The sequence below is a fragment of the Dermacentor silvarum genome, chromosome 6 (genome assembly GCF_013339745.2).
Source record: "Dermacentor silvarum isolate Dsil-2018 chromosome 6, BIME_Dsil_1.4, whole genome shotgun sequence".
In the NCBI taxonomy this organism is placed as follows: domain Eukaryota; kingdom Metazoa; phylum Arthropoda; class Arachnida; order Ixodida; family Ixodidae; genus Dermacentor; species Dermacentor silvarum.
Genome location: NC_051159.1, coordinates 61,492,795 through 61,513,801, shown reverse-complemented (window position 1 = coordinate 61,513,801; position 21,007 = coordinate 61,492,795). Strand labels below are relative to the sequence as shown.

Genomic DNA, 21,007 nt, shown 5'->3' with positions numbered 1-21,007 from the left:
CCACAGTCGCCGGCTGCGTTCCGGCGGTGCTCCGTGGCTCCGAAGTGGATGGCGGAATAATAAAACATCATTATGTACCCATCAATGTCTGTGCCTCGTTTTCTTGTGACGTCGACATCGATCTAGCGACGTTATCAGCAGTTGTACTTTGGTCTTGCTATGGCCAGGACGCGTGTAGTTCGTACTGAGGAGGAAAAACGTGCATGGAAAGAGCGCCGGCGTGAGCAACAGCGGGAAAGGGCGCGAAGTTGAGCACAAGCTGCTATAGCCGAACGCGTGTCGTCCGTAGGATCCGTAACGTCGGATAGCCGCTCTGTGACCGATGAAGAACAACAGCGTGCCCGTGAGGATCGCCTTCGCGAACAGAAGCGGGAGTGTGCTTGACAGCATCGGAAACCAATTGCAGTGCCACACAGTGACCACAAAGCAATGGTTACCGCAATGACAAAGTAAAGATAAAATGAAAGACGATAAGAACAACGAAGTTATGTGTGTGTCTTTATTCAATCAATACAGCAATTAACCATATGTACCTTAATATAGTTATCGACAAGTACAGCTTCACTGGTCTTCCATCTTCACATCGTGGAAGGGCTCTGAATTTTTTGTCTGACCTTCGGCATTGTTTACTAGGTTTTATCGGCCTTTATTGACCTAAATTTCAAAGCAATGTATCCTTTTCTAAATGCACAAGCCGATAAGGTTCTGCAAGTCTGCATAAAATTTGCGAACTGTTTTCATTTGTAAAGGAATATTTTTAGGAAATGATCAGCTTGCAAAATCACAACACCGTTTGAAGGCAGAAAGGCGAAATTTAGGCAAATCCATTTGTGAACCATCAATGCGATGCTGGCTGAACCGTCATGCTTACAGCTACAACAAACACTAGCTCCGAAGTTACGCCTACACATTTTTTGTAGAAACCTATATGACTCCCGTAATTTCCCAGTGGTGTTGGTGCTCGATAGCGCTGTGGTTATCGCGCCCGACTCCCCACATGGCTCCGGTAACGTGCTTTACTATCCCAGTGGTGGCGGTTGTGGATAAGGATTATTTTAAAGCGAACGCTTTACTAACCTAGTCGAGTCGAGTTTCGCAGTCGCCAGCAATTTGACCTTCATTTGACCGCAGCTGCGCCGTAGTCTTGGCAACGGATCACGTGACTCGCCGTGCCGAGCTTCGCTGCCGGATTGGCGCATGCGCTCTCCACTGCTGGACGCCGCCTGACCACGTGACTCGCCGCGCCCCTGGCTAAAAGGAACGCCGCGCTCGCCATGGATGAAAGCGAGGCCGGGCCGTCTTCTCTGAGCGTTGCGCGGGAGCGGGAGGCTTTGAGCCGTCGTCGGCAAGCGGCGTCTGACCACCCCGCGGATATCTCCCATCGAGCTGCTTCACTGAAGAGTTTACGGAATGCCAAGCGCGTGAAGCTAGCATCGGAGACTGAGGAAGAGCGAGCCGTTCGACTCGCAAAACGCTAGGACTTGTCGGCTCATAATTTATACCTGGCTTAACGATGAGCGTATACCTAAGTATAATCATTACAGCTAAATCAAAGGTTAACCAAGTAAAACCACGACTTAACCAAGCTAAGGGTTAGCTAAGCTAAGCCACAGCCATTTTTTCTTCGACCTTTGGTGATGGTGAAGCTACGAACCACAAGGTGGCCTGACGACGAAAGAAAAGAACTTATATGACGTCGTTGACGACGATGGTCGTCGTCAACGTAACGCAATGGACGGACGAGAGCGACAAGGCTGACACTATTTTTAGCGCTAAACTGGTGTCTCAGTAAATCATTTCGCTTTATATTAGTGTCACTACTTCACACACTTTTCTTCACTCGCTCACATTAAGTACTCCTTATTATAGTACTCCTTATTATCGCTTTTTCACCGCAAGCTTCTTTCACATTTTATGGCCTCAAAAGATACCTTATTCGTCGCAAAGGACACCTCGAGACTGCTTCGCTGAGAGTATCCGAAACACAACCACAGTAATCGACAATACTGAGAGTAAAATATAGATTTTCCGAAGCATTAAATTAAGCATTGGGCTCGAGCTCGACGAACCGAAACCTTGCTGGCTTGTCCGGAGCATTGGCCAGTTTCCCGACGAATCCAATGTCCTCGTAATGGTACTCGATCCTGTACTTCGACAGCAGCTGCAGAGAGGAGAGAACACATATTGAGCATGTAATTCTCTAGGACGCGCTTCGGTTCTTTTGTGTTGCATGAATGATTATCTTTTTGAGGAATAAAAGAAGCCTATAACCCATCGCAAAATCTTTGTTTCCTAAAGATAAAACCAGTTACACAATTTGTCGCTTCACACCCTCATTGAAAATGCGGGACGCAGTGTTGCTTCGTGCAACATCGTTCGCGCTTTGAGCGATGCTGCGAACTTTATCGAATGAAACCAAGTTACTACATTCAAACGTCATACTTGGGGGGTGCGCACAGCGAAAAAGTGCAAGTTAACTAAGCGCGCTAAAGACTTGAAGTGTGTACATAGTAAAACGAGTGCACAAAAATAACGTCAATGTTGTCTAGCACAGCAAATCAGACCACCAAATTTGGCTTTCGCGAAATGCAAAGTTAACGTTAATGAAAAATTACGCATATCTGTTTTACGATCACCGGGAAATTTACAAACTATGCTGAGAAACAGACGTGTCCGACAAAATTTATGAAAAGAGCATTACTGTGGCGCTCGATGGCAGCTCCAGTAGAAGAATTTCGAGGAAGAGCAGAAGTTTAGCAGCTCCTCATGCACCTCAAATGGATACCTCTCATGTACCGTATATTGTTTGTATGCATTTTAGTGCGATTCGCAGTGTTATATTACTTCACACACTTTTCGGGGGCTTTCAGCCTCTCTGCCTACCTGTCCTTTTGTCTAGCTGTCGCAGTCCCTAACCCTTTTCCCGCCAAATTGGGTTGCTGGCAAACCCATAGTCTAATGGTTAGAGCATCGCGCTTCTGTGATGAGGGAACTGCGTCCGAAACCAATCGCCGGACCAAGATGGGTCACCGGTATGTGACATTGCTTATGTACTACCAATGAGGTAACCCGCTTCACACCAACTTGTGTTTCTCGGTATGTGCCACTGCTTATGGGCCGCTATTCGATAAACCCCGTTCAACCCAAGTTGGATCAGTGCGTATGTGAAACTTGGTATGTGCCGCACTTCAGTGGACCTCTCTTTTTATGCTAAATTTGGGTGACTATGCATGTGCAACTGGATATGCTTGCTTTTGAGTGAACCTCTCTGACACCAAGTCTTTGACACCAACTTTGGCACCCACTGGATATGTACCACAACGTATGCGCCGCTCTCCAATAAGCCTTTTTCTCTCCCAACTTGGGTATGCGCAACTGAGTATGTGTGGCACTTCAGTGAACCTCTTTGATGTCAGTACTGCATTTTTTTGTGGGGGATATTGTATTGCATTCTTGAGTTGTCACCTATTATAGTGCAGGTCGATAATGCAACGCAAACTGTGCTTTACTAGGTGAAACACCGGACAAACAGGCGCGCCAAATCTCAATCCCTAGGAAAGTATGCATAGAAATGTTTGCTTCATTAAAGGAATTGCGCTCTTGACTACGTATAGTTGATGTAATGAGGATATTTAGGGTTATCATTTGCTTTATCTCTGAGTAAGTACCATTGAGTATTTTGTAGAAAGCAAGTCCAGAAGGCATGGCACCTGTGATAGTAATACCAGCACCATGGTCAGCATAGTCCAGGATGATTATCAAAAAGCCTTCGCTTGAACACTGTTGGCGTGGCGCCAATGAGAGGTACTCGCTAACCATGCTGCAGAGCCAGCTCCGATTCATCGTAGGGACTAGGTTTTCTTTATTTTTTGAGGTTGTTATGGCATCGGACCCCATATAGACGAACCAAAGTGGAGCATGGTAGCAGAAATGCTCTTGCATTTAAAAGCACAACTGAGTCATATAGATACCACATGCACTTTTACATATCTCTCCATCAAGTTTAGCATGAGGACCCGCCCCTCTTACCAACTTTTTCAACACCATTCAGTACTGGCTTTCACCGTATGCCCATTGCCGCGCAATTCCGCGACGTTGACCTGGGGCCAAATTTATTTTTTTTAAACGATCCTCCGGGTTTCATTTATTGCAGTTACCCGAAAATGCACATTCCATCAGGGAAATACAAGTGTGTATCTTTTACTATTTGGAGTACCGTGCATGTGCTAAAATTTATATAGGTAGCAAATGCAGATGCAGCTTGAGCAACATTTATGGTTGTAAAATCATTCCATATATAAAACAGTACATGGTGTGGCTTATGGAATCACGCGAAGAGACATTTGTGTTGCCAGAATGTTCGTACCGCCTTTTGTTGGAATAATCTTTTTAACAGCGTAGCTGTTTAAGCTCGTCGTTCGGCTACAAATCGTTCGCAGAAACTCCGCCGAGCTATGACGTCACTGCGTTGCCTAGAAACCACTTCGCATGTCTGCGCCCAGCCGCGCCACGCTGCACCGCTGCTCCCCGTACTGTACGTCACAAGCTTCCACAGTCGTGTAGGCGGAGAAAAAAAAAAGCCATTACGTCACTGTGCGCCGCTTCGTTCGCGGCCATCGTATAATGCTGCGTGACGCCGCGACTGCGGAGCATTGCCTAGTGTCTCTGCGCCAAGCACATCGTTTACGCCGCCTAAAAACATGGGCCGGCCGAAGAAGTACGTAACCCCCGAAGAAGAAGATGCTCGACGGGAAGCCGGTCGCACCGCTACTCGTGAACGAATGCAGCGGCTGCGATCAAACCCGGAATACCGCGCCGGTGAATCTTCGTCAAAGCGACAGCGAAGAACGGAAGATCTCGAGTTCCTCGCCCTCAGCAGGTAACGCTCTTGTCTGAGTGATCGCAAGCGCCGAGAAAGTTATCCTGGCTACCGTGTCATGCGTAACTTCCAGCATCAAACCTACAAGTTCCTGGTTGGCGCGAACGGTCGATTTCAGCGAGAGTTCTTGAACGTCGAGTTTATCACGGCTGCTGTGTCTGCGACCGGCTGCGGTTTGACGTCAACCTGTCTACTCTGAACTCGGTTCGAGACTTTCAGAAGCGCAATGTCGCCGTGCAAGTGTTGCGCGAAGCGTTTCCCGCCGAAAACAACTCCGGAGAGATGAAGTTTTGTCAAAATCTTGGCATAACATAGCATTACATAGCAAAACTTCGTTAAAATCTTCACAAAACATGGCAATACACAGCAAAATCTTGGTAAAAGCTCACCATAACGTAGCAATAAATAGCAAAACTCAGGTAAAATCTTGGCATAACAAAGTAATACACAGCAAAAGCTCAGAAAACTTCGTAAACCTTGGTCGACCCCCAGCTACTCTGTTTCCTCTGCCTTGCACCACTAGTGCAAGCTGCCCTCATTTTTTTTTTTTCAAAACACAAGCTACGCCTGCGTATTCTACTAAGATATTTTATACTTCATCAGCGGAACCGCAAGAATGACATTGAACAACCGTACAAATGCCGACAAACGGCTGATGCAGTAGTTCTCGAGCATACGACGAAACAGGTTTACGACAAGCTGCCGAAACCATCTGTATACATTCCTTCCGCTTACTCCCTGTTTCTCATATTGTACAGGTGGCGTTGTATCTCTCTATAAAAAGGCTTCTGTACTTCAATCTTCATGATTGCCAGCTTAAAGTTGGTTTATTCAGTAGCGCTGCATTCCCGTTCCGACCTCCCTTTTCTCTTCGGCGGCTTCCTTCCCGACTCCGGCTCCGCTGTTGCACTGTAGCGATTGCCCCACGCGATAGTTCACCTGCTATTTCCTTGGCACTCGTATTCCTCACTGTTAGCGGATGTGAACCTAATTTGCGGGTACCAGACACTAAACGGAAGGACGTGAATTTTTATGCCACAGCAGACAATTACGTCGTCGTGTACAGCAGGCCATTCCCGATAGTCGATAGTGGCATTTTGAACACAACAGCCGCCTTACTTTCCTCTCTGAGTCCCCAACGCTAACCCATTTGCGGTATGCTTTTTTTAAGGTATACAGAGGGAGTGCATCAACTCGAGCACATGACGATGTCATCGTGACCAGGACACGTGGAAATGTCCGGGTCTTTTTTTATGTAATAGTAAAAGGTCACTGCTTCAGGCGGACTGGTGTATTCAACCTAGCTTGCGATGCACTGTCGTTAGGCCGTCATAAGCCATTTGAGGAAGAAGCCGAGTCAGCACTAAAAAGCAACTTATGTCATAAACAACTTCCTGTTCGCAGCGCCTCTAGCGCATCCTTCCGTAAAAGGGCTGCTTCCGCGCATGCTTCCGTAAACTAAGGCATGGCCAGACAACCTATTTCCATCACAAAACCTAACTAAGATTTTACGATCGCGCTTTAACAGTTATTAAGAAATTTCATGAACTGCACACATCAGACACGGTTATATCTTACTTTTACGAGGAGGATCCAGACCTCCAGCTCCGCCATTCTTCGGCCAAGGCACATTCGTGGGCCGAAGCTGAACGGCAAGGACGCATACGGGTGTAGGTTCCAGTCGTCACGCTGCTCTTCGGACTTCAGCCAGCGCTCGGGAAGAAACGCGTGTGCGTTGGTAAAGTTCTCCTCCAACTGACTGGCAACGTAGTTTTCCGTGAACACTGGCGTCTGAAAATTTTAATTCACGCGCTCTGTTTATGTCACAAGACAAAAACAGCGACGATACTCGCTCATCGTTTGCTGACTCATTCTTGCTTCCACTGAGGTATTAATTTATGTGTGTGATATATACAGCTATCTATTTTGCAAGAAACTTTGCTTAACGTGATAAAAGTTCGCCTAGTTTATCCGTGAACATTTTCAGTTACCGCGACGCTTTTTCAGTGAAAGGCGACATCTTTGGATTTTCAGTATAATTTAATATGACGAAAACCTCCCTATATGGCTTTCGATCTTTAAAACAAACGAGCGGCTGTCTTAAAAACTCTTCTTTCCCTCCATCTGGCACCAAACAAAGTTAACACCTTGAAGGAATTGCACATTCACTTCCAAGGTCACTTGTCATCAAATCATTGTTCGCAGTATTTTCTATCTGTACAAGTTGCGAGGAGTCGTTTAAGAAAAATTTATTCTCTTTCCTTTGAAAGAGTAACAGGTTATAAAACATGACGCGGACTCTGTTTACGTGTTCATGAGGACATGCGGTGCATTCTAAGGGACATTTAACTCTCACAAAAGACAAAGCTACTCTCTTCACGTCAACATTTTAAAGCTGCTGTCCCTTTGATCGCTCGGCTGTAGTATTTCGGAAATACTTGCATATCTGCTGTGCATTTAGAAAATGGGCAAGACTCTATTAAAAAGAAATTAATGTGCTTTAAGTGAGTGGGTACTCACACCTGCAGGAATGGTGTAGCCAGACATGACGACATCATGGTCCAGTTTACGGAAGACACCGGACAGCACTGGGTTTAACCTGCAAGCAGAGAGTCGGGCTGTCATAATAATGGGTACAATTCGGCTCCACTTGATATTATTCATTTAACTTGATTTGCTTATCTGATTGCATCATCAAGATTTGGAATGACCCAGTCAAAAAGTGACAGGTTCGCTTAACGGATACTTTCGGCATCGCAAAGCAACAATTAATCACACATTGAAGCTTTCAAGTAGTCAAAGTATGCATGCTAATGTCAACACTGCGCATTAGCGGAGATGTGGCAGGAATGGAACAGTTATCAAATTTACTGCTCAGTTCATTTCACTCAGTCATATCTATTGCTCCCTTCAGTTGTCATAGGATGCAAGAACTGCTTTAAGTATACAACAAATATACATTAACAAAGGTTCTCGTTCTTCTACGACGGTTGGAAACATTTAAAAAAATGGAAACAATTAAAAGTGTCCCCCTCCACCCTTTCTATTTGGAATACTGGGACATCACGTGGGAAGATTGGAGCACATTGGTTTTGGCGTCACGAATTTGTCCACTAGATATTAAACAGGGTCAGGCACCATTTAACACAAGCAAGAACCTCGGAATTCTGCATCCCCCTAATGCTTTTGTCCTTTGGCAGCTCTGATGCTGTCGGATCCCTGTCGATTCGATCTTTGATCTGCTCGATACTACACTCACGCTTGCATGGGCAGGCAAGAAGAATAATGTGCAGTTAATAAACAACAAACATGTTGCTTTTCTTCCTCTCATGACCTTCACAACTAAGTCAATGCAATCAGTGTTGTTGACCTTAGCTTTTAAAAAAACTATATTTTCCTGGAAAAACGTACAAGAACAGTCATAGTAAAAGCAGCGTTGTTTTAATTTTCGCTAGGTTCCTTGAAAACCAATTCCTGGTACGCTCGGTCCCTTCCCCTTTTTCAGGGAGGGAGGGAGGGTCTCCAGCTTCGCTTGTTCCGACGTCAACAAAACGGACTTGTTACTCGATCACTTGATCGACTATCTTATGAACTTCCACGCTTATATTCCACGCCTTTCATTACCATGAATACTATGCAGTTCACTTGCCCGTGGTATACGTGCTTACATGTGGTAATTGCGTTTCGAGAAAGGTATAGGAGGAATGATAAATACTCAGTAAGAAACAGGCAATAACTGAGAATAATAATACGATTAAAATACCCGCGAAAGAATGCAGCAGAGTTAGAGCCGAGTGGAACAGCGTCCTGCTTCTCCCTCCATCGTGCAGTCCCATTGCTACCGAAAGCAGAGGTGAGGGCAAAATCACGTATAAAGTGTTGTATGCCACGGTGCTCAAGACCACAGTGACGTAAAGCACTCCGTAAATACGCGTTTTGATTATTTCTTCCATTGCCCTTCTGTTTGGCTTCGCAGTTTTTAAGAACAAAACAGCTACTTAATTTTTTCTGTCCAAAAGGTGATTTGTCTTTCGCCCGCACTTTAACCCCACAGTAGCCCGAGATTACGATGGGAGCTATAGCTACAGTAGCGCTATTTATGACGAGTATTCTCAATCGCCTATAGGTCACGCGGTGTTAAAAATATTTAAACTGTGCCAATCTTCCCGCCTCTTTACTAAATCATTATTTATTTCTTCTTTAACAATTATCAAGCTTTGTTGTGATTTCTCCTGCACTTCACCCTCCCCCCTTCTTCTATCCTTCACCTTCTTAACAAGGTATTCCCAATTTTGGCCAAGCAGGACGCTTGGAAACACAAGCCGTTCACACAAACATAAATGATAAGGACATACAGAAGCGCCGAATGAGTATCTCATCATCAGTCATGTTCGTGTGAACGCATTTCTTTTTTAACGACTGCGCTGCTTCACCAAAATTATGAATCACCAACTACCTTGTCCAGTACCTATTAGCTGTTCACGTTCTCTTAATTATGGTAGTGCAACGGGTGTAGTAAAACTACTAGTTATTTGACGGCTACCACTTTTTCGGCAGCAATAAAACGCCACAGCGATAGCGCTATGTAACCATACAGCCCATCGTAGTTTCTCGTGTAAGTTAATAATAGCTTATCTTAAACTAGAGTAGCAGTTATTATTAATATAGGCTGAGAGTCGGTCCAATCAGAGGCCGCAGCAGGCGTCAAGCCTTCCTTATAATATGAAAATATCTCGTCGTACAAAGAACCGAAAAACGTTGAGTCAAATATTCTATGCCAGGGATGGTTGTGCCTCTATTACATGACAACCATTACAATAACTAGTGTTATTTAAGAGGTAACTGGCCTCGTCTCTAAGAACTTTGGGTGACTGTTAGCAAAAGTTTGTCGAGACTGGGGTTTTCGTCGGTCATGCGCTTTGAAAACTCCCTTGTACTAAAAAATTACTCTGGCGCCCTGGAGTAAAATGCACAACATTACGTGGTTTTACTACCACCTCTAAAGACGTCGTAAAAGGACGTCATTAGCGGGCATTACGACGTACGGAGTTTTAGATTACGCAAATAGAAACCATCCATACAAGTTTTAAACCCCGTGATCTAGAACCTTGCTCATGATCACTCGATTGAATACTACCGTCATACTGCGCAATCCCTCACAACCTCCGTCCTTTCCGGTTAAGCCTACACTCTGTGACAAGCACGGCCACGGCTATCGGATAACATGTCGTGGCTGCCTATCGGCCACAATGTAGTTGTGTTGACTTTATCGGGGGTCGAAGAGAAGTACGTACGGCAGCGTGGATCCATTAAGTGCTTGCTTGGGTGCACAACTTAACAATTTGTAATTTTCAGTTGGCTTAGTGGTGAAAGCTGTGTACGGAGCATGGCCGTATTTGTATGCTTACGCATGCATGCAAGCTGTACGCCTGTTTCACTTCCGCCGAAGCTCCAGCTGCCGTAGCAAGCCAGCCATCGCGACGTTTTGTCGTCTTTATTGCCTTTGCTACGAGGAAATATGGTTCCACCGGTTCAAGATGAGGCGACATATTCTCGAAAACAAGACATTTGTCGCCATAACCAGAGAGCTCTCAGGATTCATACTGAAGAATAGCCGCAAAAACATCGTGAAGAGAGTAAAAAAGTAGTCAGACCATCCTCCCCAACAACCTTCACCAGGCTGAAAAAATACTCCCATTTTTACACGCAAAACCACGGTCAGCATGGGAGTAAATTTTTAACCCGACTGGTAGTAGTTAAAGAAAAAAACAGAAACGGGAATGCGATACGAGACGAGCGGTTTACTCCCATTTCGCGTTCTCCTTGCTTACAGTGTAGGCCCTTAGACATAAGTGCTGTTCTGCATAATTCAATTATATATGCACAGAAAAGGTTAAATGACTTCTACAATCAAAACAGTTTCTGTAGTATGTAAGGTATACAACTGATTTTGGGTAATCCAGTTGGTGCACGTTCAACATTTTCCGGCATGCGTGTTGCACAGAAAGTGTAAGGAACCCTAAAACGAGCGCAAGATTGAGATTCCGTCCTTTATTTTTTGTCGTGCCTTGCAACACGCAGCGCGAGACAATCGCATGTGATTGTGTACGATTCAGGCATAGATCACGGAGGCAGTGTTTGACTTCCTACCTGAGTGATTCCTTGAGGCAAGCCTTCACGAATGGCAAGTTACTGAGATGACGGGATTCCACAGCTTGACAATTTTCACCCACTACGGACAATACCTCCTGGCGCGCCTTTTCTTGCGCTTCCGGATTCTTTGCTAAGTTGTATATGCAAAACGTGGCAGAGCTTGATGTCTGAGGAAAAAAAAAGAGGACATAGAGATAACAAACACACGTATAGCAATAATCCCAGTTAACAAAACTACATTCCTCTTTTTATAGAGTCTGAGTTACATTTCAAATGCAGAAAATGACGCTCTTATTAAGCTTCCTCAAAAATCAGCGGCAAATTGGCGGTATGTTGTCTAAAACGCAAAGTGTGCACCTCCAAAAAGGCTGTTCAGAAATGGTGGCGGTTGAAAGCCCGCGGGGCTTATACCTCCCTCACATTTTCCTCCAGGCAAGAAGCGGGACTCGTTACTTTATGCATAATGGAGGGCGCAATATTCGGTAACAATTACACAGAAATGATCAGCGAGGGATATATATATCTATATATATATATATGGATATATATATATATATATATATATATATTTCCTCAAAAAAACCTACCTTTAGGATTTTTTGAAAGTGTTCGCTGAAACACCCTGTCTATAACGGCCGTTGTATTCTTGAACATATATCTGTGTCCAAGAGTTAAGCGATGCATGCGGGTAAACTTATAAATAGCCCTTAACCCCGTTTAATTGCTGATAAATGCGGAGACATGCACCTGAAAATAAAATAGGCCTTTCAGAAATACATTGGTGAAAAAAGTACTTCAATTCATTCAGAAGAAGCGGAGTCATTGCTAAAAAAAAAAACAAAAAAACACGCACTTCGCCGTCCTTCCACTCCTTCTTGAATACCGTGCACTGCGAAGGCTGTGGCGAAACAGGGTGGGCCCGCAACGCTCCTCCTAGTGAACGTCACCGTGGCGCACAGTTCAAATTAGATTTTGGATGTTAACGTAGACACCACAATTTACGATTGCGGCACCTACGACGCCCCAAACAAATACCAAACGCGGCTGTCCTCAGCGCGTCGCAGTGCGCTGAGCCAGTGGACTTGTCGCGACACCCAGCGGCGGCTGCGATATCTACGCTACGTAGCAGACCACAGCTTGATGCAACTGTAGTGCGTATGTTCATAGCAACCTATGCTATCCGCCGACTGTTCTTTCTTCTGCACGCCTGATGGGTGGTTCAAGACCCCTTTTAAATATCAATGAGAACTTCCTGGGAAGACCATTTGAGTTCGAGAAGGACACGAAAGAGGCGTCGCCGATAACGCTTAAGCGGAAGGACTTTTTTACAGCGTAAGCTGTTATGGGCTCATTCCAATAGCCGTTTGGGGTCGCGATGATGCCGCCGCCGCCCCGTAGCCGCTATCGCATGCGAAAAAAAGTACCCGTTCTCCGCCGGGATCGAACCCAGGTTCGCTGCTTGGGAGGCGGATACTCCACCACTGAGCCACGCAAGCATTTTTTTTCTTTATTGTCTCATGTGAAAAATTAACTCATTTATCAACACCCCAGTTCAACGAAGTAACACGTGAAAAGCACATGTAACATTTACCAACCAGCATGATTGCAATCACATCAAAATTCTCTTAATGTTGCCAACTGAGACGCGGAGCGCAAAGAATGCGGTCCCAAGCCTCCGCGGGTATGGTGGCTTCATATAGTTAAGGCACCGGCAAACGCAACCTTTCAGACACTGTAAATTTTGCTGCCGGCTTCACTAGATGGCGCTAACATACCGACGGACGCTCGGGATCACGTTGATTGTGCTAGATTGGGTAAGTTGCAATGGGAGAGATTGTGACAGCCGTAGTTGCATTGTCAGCTGCTTGGCTGGGCCGAACGGCGCGAGCCATCGGCGATGGAACGCGTCCGCTTGCATGCGCGAAGGCGTCCCAAGCGCGTTCCTGACGCAGTCACTCAAATTACTAGGCAGTACTGTCGAAACGCTCGTCTAGCTTACGCTGTGACTGTGCTGCGTGTGCCGCGCAGGCCTGGCATTTTTTTTGTTATTTAATAATAGGACATTTAATAGGAAAATAATAGTTATATTGTCTTCGTCACAATAAAGCTATCCATGAAAAGTTTTTTTCAATCAATCAATCAATCAATCAATCAATTTTTGGAACACTTTTTAGTCAACTATTATTCACAGTGCATGCCGAGGATTTAGAATGTAGGATGCAACGGAAGGAATAGCACCAGTTCGATAATTGCAACATTGAGTTTTTTTTTTCCGTGACCAAAAACCACGAATTTCTCAAACGTCATTGTGAGAGAGATAAATAAATGCGGCCAGCTTGACCCTAGCGGTGCCAAGTCTGAAGAAACAGTGGAGCTGGGCGGCATTCCTTGGCAACAAGTTGATGTAGGCTTAACGTGGCTTAACTTGGCTTTTTCTAGGCAAGGTTGGTCTATCAGGGCAAGGCTAGGCTATCATGACAAGGCTGGGCGTTGACGCTTGGATTGATTCTCACGTTTTCGGTATTCCGGGTCGGTTCAGCGACATCGCATATCGGCGGCTTTGTTGGCGAGGTAGGCTGGATCGGCACGAAGACGGCAATGTCTTTCCCGCGTGCCCCGATGGCGCTTCTCTCGTCGGGCAACCCTCTTCTTCCGGCGTCAAGCTGCGCTTAGGTCGAGCCATTATCTCGGTAGAGCGGAGAAATGCCCGGGACCCGCCGCGCGCACGTTTTCATTAGCGCGGTCACAAGACTCTGCGAGCAAAGCGTGCGCGCTATGCTCGCGAGAGACGTCGCTCCTCCTGCTCAACCAGTTTTAGCGTTGCACACCGGAATTTTACCAAGCTTAAACAGCTCCGCGCTGTTAAAAGCTACGCTTGCCCTGCCACCTAGTTCATTTTTTATGAAGAGTTCGCTCACAAATCACTTTATTATAAGAGGGACAAATCAAAATGTTGTTATACTGACGCTTCAGGCCAATGCTTAGTGACTCAAATAGAACAGATGTTCATTGATTGGATGGTATGTTTAGAGAGAATATATATACTGTTACCGTGTCAGCGCCTCCCATAATGAAGTCGCTCATAAAGGAAAGTATTTCGCCAAAGCCCAGTTTTTTCTCCACCAATAAGTGTTCCAAGATGGTGTATTCTTGGTCGGTCTTCCGTGTCTTAAGTCGGTTCGCGGCCTCTTGGATGTGCTTGAAAAGTCGCCTGAAATGCAAAAAAAACAGACACTTATGTCGCACGTGCAGACGTTTCAGCAACGCACAGGCGTCACACATTCTTTCAGTGCTCAAAGGTGACCTACTTTGTAAGCAATATCGTTGAAAAAAAAGAACATATAAGAAGTGGAGAATAATGGCGCTGCATCCGTGTATTCTTTCCTTGTGCCACGTTCGCGCTGTTTTGTTCCTCGTGAGCACCTTATGTTCCACATAGCGGGTGTTTCAGGTAAATCGTGCCAAACATTAAAAACATCCACGTGTGAGTTACGAGAAATCAACCAACTCCGTATTGTTCGCTCTCATATTAAGCAACTGAAAGTATTTTTGCTATGTGCTTACGTCACCAATGAACACTAATTGATTAATCAACTTTTTAAGCATTGATATGAATGGAAAATCTCCAATGTAGAAGTTGTAGAACGCATTGAAAAATCTACAAATAATTTCTTTACTGTGTGATAGCTTCTGTGGCTTTAATGTTTCAGGGCTGCAAAGAAAGCGCTCAATTTTCGATAAAGATACCAGGTCAGCACGCACTTACGCGCAGCGACATTAGTGCCCCCAAACACTGCACCAACTTCAAACCAACGCAGACTGAAGGCATTAATAGGCCGCAGGCCAACATGATAGGCCACGGCCGCACCCGTAATCTCCGGTATATTGTCATCCGCCGCCAAAACCTCCTGGCCCTTTATGCTGTCCGCCAACAGCACAAACATTGGCAGAGCTTCAAGAGTTTCCATGCCTTTCTTATCGCACATCTCGTCTCTTCAGTCGATAAGATATCTTGACAAAAGTGTAAGCGAAGACCACTGTATTCAATTCATCTCATTTGCTCAGTTTGTAAAAGTAATTGTAGGAAACTCTATGGCTCAAGGCCTGCTCGTGATTTCGGTCTGCATGCAACATCGATCATTGGTTCGTGGAATGTTTTTGGGCTCTAATGTCGCTCCGCGTGAGCACTGATTCACGTGGTACATTTTTCAAATCACGCGCGCGTTCTTTAGAGCCCCGGAAAATTTGAAACCACAGAAGCTATCATCCCGAAAAATAATTAACAGCGGAGCTGTTTAAGGTCGAGGTTGATCTCTACGGATCGATGGTGTTCGCTGTTTAGAGCGAAGTAGAGAGAGTGTGAAATGAGGAGAGGAGGTGCAGCGAGAGAAATAAAGAGAGACAGACAGAGAGTGAGAGAAATAAATAAATAAAATAAACTTTCTTAGCGAGGCGGCATACAAACCAGGGTACCCACGATCCGAAGGCGACCGTCATAACCACTAGGCTATGCACCCACGCTTGCAGAACGTGCATTTATGGGAACCATATTCTTGCGTTGTACCGACGATTGTAACACAACTTGCTAGGGGCCAGAGAAAGAGAAAACGAGAGTGAGAGGGAGACACACAGAGAGAAAAAAAGAAAGAGAAAGAAAGAGAAAAACAGATAGAGAGAAAGAGAGGCGGGATTTGAAACCGGGAACTTAAGTCCAAAGGGGAGCGTCATACCCATTACACTATAGACCCACGCTTACAGAGCTCCGCTGTTTCATCAGACTTCACAAATGTGGAACTAGCTTAACTTTTTTTTTCAATTTCTTAATAGAGTCTACAACATGCACATTGAAGATATTTCGTTTAGATTATAACTAAAAGTTTCTTAATTATTTTTGTTTATTATTTACCTCATAGTAAAAAAATAGTTTGAGTTGCTCAAGAGGACAGCGAAAAGTACTAAGTTGGTTGAATTTTCTTAACTCACTCGTGTATATATTTAAGTTTGACTGGACTTAGCTGAAACACCTTGTATACTCTAGCGATAGACAACCCACCGCAGCGTACACTCTGGCCAAACATCTTATATGGAAGTCGTGAGGTGCGCCTAACTAAAAAAGTTGTTATCACATGTCCGTCAGACTTACCGTCGAGAGAATCGTTACGCACTACAAGCACCTCCAGTTTGAAATATGCTAGTTTGGTACCCAGCCGTACCTTTGTACGTACTAGCGCTTTTGTCCGTCCCTTCTACAGGGTGGTCATGTTTCAGTTATATGGAAATTTAATGTGGCCGATGTCGTAATTCTAGTGCTTGAGCTGGATTATTCAGAGAGGCGGACATTATTTAAACGATAAATCGAAACACACATTCAACGAATTAACAAAAATTCACAGATTATCTTTTGTGTGAATTACTTTGCGGCACATGTTGTAATTTACGAATTGTAGGCGGTGAGCTTGCAAGGCGCATTCACTTGGCATGAATTTCCAGGATGACGCAAGTTTGTACATATGAGCCATCAAACTTGACCTAAAAATGCACTGTTCTTACACTTACTTTTTTTACAAACGGTTTTTTAGGTATTGAAGCACAAGAGTAGCTGGAAAGCTCACGCATTTCGTTCCACACTTTGGGAAATAATATCTCGAAACTGGTGCCGTCCTGTAAGATAGCTTCGAGTGGATACGTCTTGCAAGCTCAATGGCTGCAATTCGTAAATTGCAACGTGTGCCGTAAAGTAAATGATTAGGTAGTTAATAAGTGAAAATTTGTAATTTTTTGAATATGTCTTGATTTTTCGTGCCAGTAATGTACGCCTCTTCGAATAATCCAGCTCAAGGACAATAACTATGCTGTCTGCCGAAGGCGATCTTTTAAAATTCCATAGAACTTAAAAATGATTACGGCGTATAACCGACGGGTCACTCATTGTAAACAACAACACTTAAACTGGCACAAAAGATAAACACTAATCGCGAATTCGGCAAATCGCATCAATGAGCACCGGTGTGATGTGACCAATTCGCGAAAACCAATTTAGGCTGATACAGTATCATTACAAAAATAAACCTTCCTTACTTTCGCAACAGGAGGCTGATTTTTACATTAAATTTAAATACAGGTCAAACTTCCGCTTCTTGAATTTTGCCCCAACACCCCAGGGCTGGCACGAAAGTGCGACGCCGCAGTTATAGAATACAATAATTTCATGATCCATCAGAGCCACAACTAGGCATGGACGAAAATGGAGAGACGATCACAGGCCCTGTGTCACGCGTGCTTCCGCTAACGTTAGCCAAGCTCTTTAAGATAAGGTATAGAATATACGAGAACGCAACCAGTCGTATTCTATCAGCAGGGACTTACCGCACCAGGAGGATCTTGAGAGCGCCGCTCTTCTGCGCCCCTTCCTGTGCCGAGCGTCGGCGTCCTACGTCGTAACCGAGTGAACGAGCAAAACTAAATACGAGAGCTAACGCGAAGCGCAATGGAGGAGGGAAAAAAAAGCGGCGAGAGCGAAGAGCACGCGGCGAGTAAAGCGGAGGAGGAGGTGGAAAGGAACCGTGAGGGGGTAAGCGGTGGAGGGTATGACGAAAGCGTGAAGAGATGAGCGTAGTGCCGCGCACTAGGGGCTTTGGGAGGACGATGGCTATGAGATGGCACCGGAGTATAGCGTGCATCGTCTCTATGGAAACAAAGCGCTGCATGAGTAGAGGTTGTCTTTCGGCGGCTGCCGTGAATCGCGCCCGCGCGTCACCGACGCGCTTCCTCTCGCGTTCTCCTCATTAGCGAGGCAGTCGCGCCACACTTCGTTCCGTTTCCAACGTGCTGCGCGAATCAGATTGTCCGCGCCAGCCAATATAGCGCCAATTGAAAGCACGTATACAGCTGCGCTCAAGTTTTGCACTGGCGTGTATCGTAATTGTCGGTGACTTTTTTTTCATAATTGTACAAACGATAATAAGATACATGTATAACTAACTTTTTAATTACTGTAGTTAAGGGCGACTACTTTAATAGCAAAGTAGTAATTGTGTTTTTAACCCCTCATTCAATTGTTTTCGAAGTACAATGTCTCGCGTAGTTATGTTTTGCGTGTAATAAAGAAAACGTGCGCAAGATGAAAATAGCGGCATCATTACGAGTCCACGCGCCGCGATACCGGCGGTACCAGGCGTTACTCGGAACAATTAACTTCTTCTAAAACACAATTATTACTTTAGTATCAAAATTTGCGCTCTCAATTAAGGAATAAAACGTTCGTTAATTAATTTCACTTAATTATCAACAGTTAAAATAAAAAAATCCTTCTGGTGTGGTACGTCACTGTTGACAGTACAGTCACTGCTGACAGTACGTCACTGCTGAATACCACTGGTTGCGTCCTCGTATATCATATATTTTATTTTTAAGAGCTTGGATAACGATAGCTAACAAACCTTCACTTTTGTCAATGTGGATCTACTTGCCGTTTACAAAGATGAGTATACCATTACGGTTTCGCGTTTCTCCTTACGTCGTCTTTCGCGGTTCACTTACAGGGTGAATGCATCCATGGACTTCTCAAACTTGCGCCAAGTAGGCGTGCGGAAGTAGCGGAAGTACGGGAAGCGGTAGCCGAAGATCTGCAGGCAACCGAACACGTCGTTCATGTCTTGCAGGAAAGCTGCGCCGTCAGATGTTGGCGGAAGCGGGTCGGCCAGGCAGCCTGCTCGCGTGTCAGCCGAAGCCAGCATCACGCCTGGCGCGTTTTGAAGAAAACGAAAGAAACATCCACCACTCATTACTGCAATCAGGAGCGCAAATCAAAGCAAAGAAATCTGCATCGGATGAACTGCGTTTTGGGTGACTTGATAAAAGAACGTTACCGTAATTTCAAGCGGGTTCTTTCAGATTATTTAATTGCTTAAAATACGTCAAGTAATTGCCAATTTTTTGTGATAGTCGCATGTGGTGGTTTTTCGTTGTTCTTGTGTTCGTTTTGCATAGGTGGTGCTTTAAATTATATTTAACAGAACTTACATTTGGGCAAGTTGGTGTAAGGTTACTTTAAGGAACACAGCGCTAACAGACGTGCCCTATTGGAAAGAAGAAGTGCCTGTTCCGTTGTTTCTATCTTTCTTGGATGCGCCGGTGTTTGCGTCGTGTTCCTTACGACAAACGTTCAATACTTGCAGTCGGCAGCATGTTATTACGCCAAAACATTGCTGTAGCCATCAACACCATCGCCATGCTTCGATCACTTGAGACAAAGCTAGTTTTACAATGTTTACTAAAACGTCCCTCAGTCGCACTCCACTTGCGTGAATAAGCACAGTGAAATAAACCATTAAATAAGTTTTTTATGGACCGTAATAACGAAACTGCTTAGAGATGTTCAGTCGGCTCTTTCGGAATATCTTTTACCAAACACATGTCACCCATGGTTGTACCCTCTTGAAATGATAATTTCTCCATAATATCTCCATATGTCATAATAAAGCTCCTTACTAAAAAATATTGTTTGTGCTATACACTGCACTAATTGTAATATTCTTAGTGTTAAATTATTTTATTTTGTAAGCGAGAAGTTACCGCAGTAATAATCTTGTGTTTGAATTTCTCTACCGGTATAAGACATTGTTATTTCGAACGTGCCAAGCCACACTCCGTCGATCATGTAAAAAATTGATTTCGTTTTTTTTTTTGGGTTGTGCTTTTTATCTACATTTTCGTTACGCTTCAGATGTGTCATCTGTACGACCAACTCAGCAAGTCTTAGGGATACTTCGATATCACTATTTCTTTATGCATGATACTTAGGAAATGTTGATGTGGCCCCTTCTTTTTCACAACTACGTCAAGTCTCGTTTCTTTCCTCCTGTAAAGATCAGATCATCGCTCTTTTCCGACCGGCTCTAAATGGCAATACACAATTTTGTTTCTTTTCGAAAGGCTGGTTTCAGCCGGCGACTGGGCTATATACATACCCGATTAGTAGAGGAAATCTCAAACATGCGGTCAGGTGTACTTTCTGTCAGGTGTACTTTCACCACCATTTCGGCTTCATTACGTCCAAGTCATGGTAGAAAGTCCGATGGACCTCGGCGTCCATGTTTGTGTAACTGTTAATGTTGCTGCTAACGACAGCTAATGGATGCCCCTCTTTGAATCGGGGCGGCGACAGTTAGTATCCGAGATTGTGTAAGCTACTTACGAGTTAACATATCCTAATCTATCATCCGACCTAACTGTACCTTGTCACATAAGCCTATATATATGCCTGTCGCGATCACATCCCCATATATTCCCTGCTTTCTTTATTTTATTTTTTTGCCAATCCTCTAATCGTCTCTTGGTTGCACTCACTTTTGATCAACAGGTAATGCTCCCATCAGTTTTCACTCCCATGCCTCAACTGCTGCTAGCGCCATCCAGTGGAAAAAATGAGCGACCGAAATAAGAAAGTTGCATTTTCGCCGCGAGATGCCGCCGTCGTTGGCCTGGCAGTAGGGTGCCTCGATGCCCAGCGCCGCCGTCCAGGGTGGAGACAACCCCGCTGGCGCCGCCATATTGTGTCACACGAGCTGAGACTCAGCTACGCTTGCCTTCATAAAGTGTTACTCGCGGCGCGCTTCCAAGTGCTTAGCCATGATGAGGATTTTTTTATCGGTGTCCCATCTGCATATCTTTATAACCAATAGCCGTTAACTCGTCGAAGGTCGAAGACGTAAATGTATGGCGCCGGGAACATGCCCCAAGTTGCCTAATTCAATCACATTTAATATGCCGTGTGTATGTTTAAAATACGCACTATTTTTTTATTTTTTTTTTGCGCTTCGATGCTTGGTATATAAGGTTTGCGACCCCCTGTGTGTGGAAGTTTTTCTTTTTCGCTGTTGTATTTTGGTTTACACGTCACGCCTCCTTTACCGTAGCCAGCCACTCGCGCACGGCGGTTAGTTTCCCTTGCGTTGCGCGTGCTCTTCGCGTTCG

The 21,007-nt window shown here is 44.8% G+C and overlaps 1 protein-coding gene across 1 annotated transcript in view; it reads right to left on the bottom strand.

Annotated features, from left to right (window-relative positions):
* Positions 1-481: 481 nt before the first annotated feature.
* Positions 482-21,007, bottom strand: part of LOC119456689 (probable cytochrome P450 301a1, mitochondrial) — an 80,707-nt gene continuing 60,181 nt past the window's right edge. Inside the window, exons 4-9 of the mRNA XM_049668848.1 lie at positions 18,572-18,773; positions 14,084-14,243; positions 11,030-11,199; positions 7,400-7,478; positions 6,458-6,670; positions 482-2,161 (exon numbers count right to left, since the gene is read on the bottom strand). Coding sequence (XP_049524805.1) covers positions 2,042-2,161; positions 6,458-6,670; positions 7,400-7,478; positions 11,030-11,199; positions 14,084-14,243; positions 18,572-18,773 — 944 coding nt within the window. The 3' untranslated portion in view covers positions 482-2,041. The remainder of the gene's footprint in view (positions 2,162-6,457; positions 6,671-7,399; positions 7,479-11,029; positions 11,200-14,083; positions 14,244-18,571; positions 18,774-21,007) is intronic.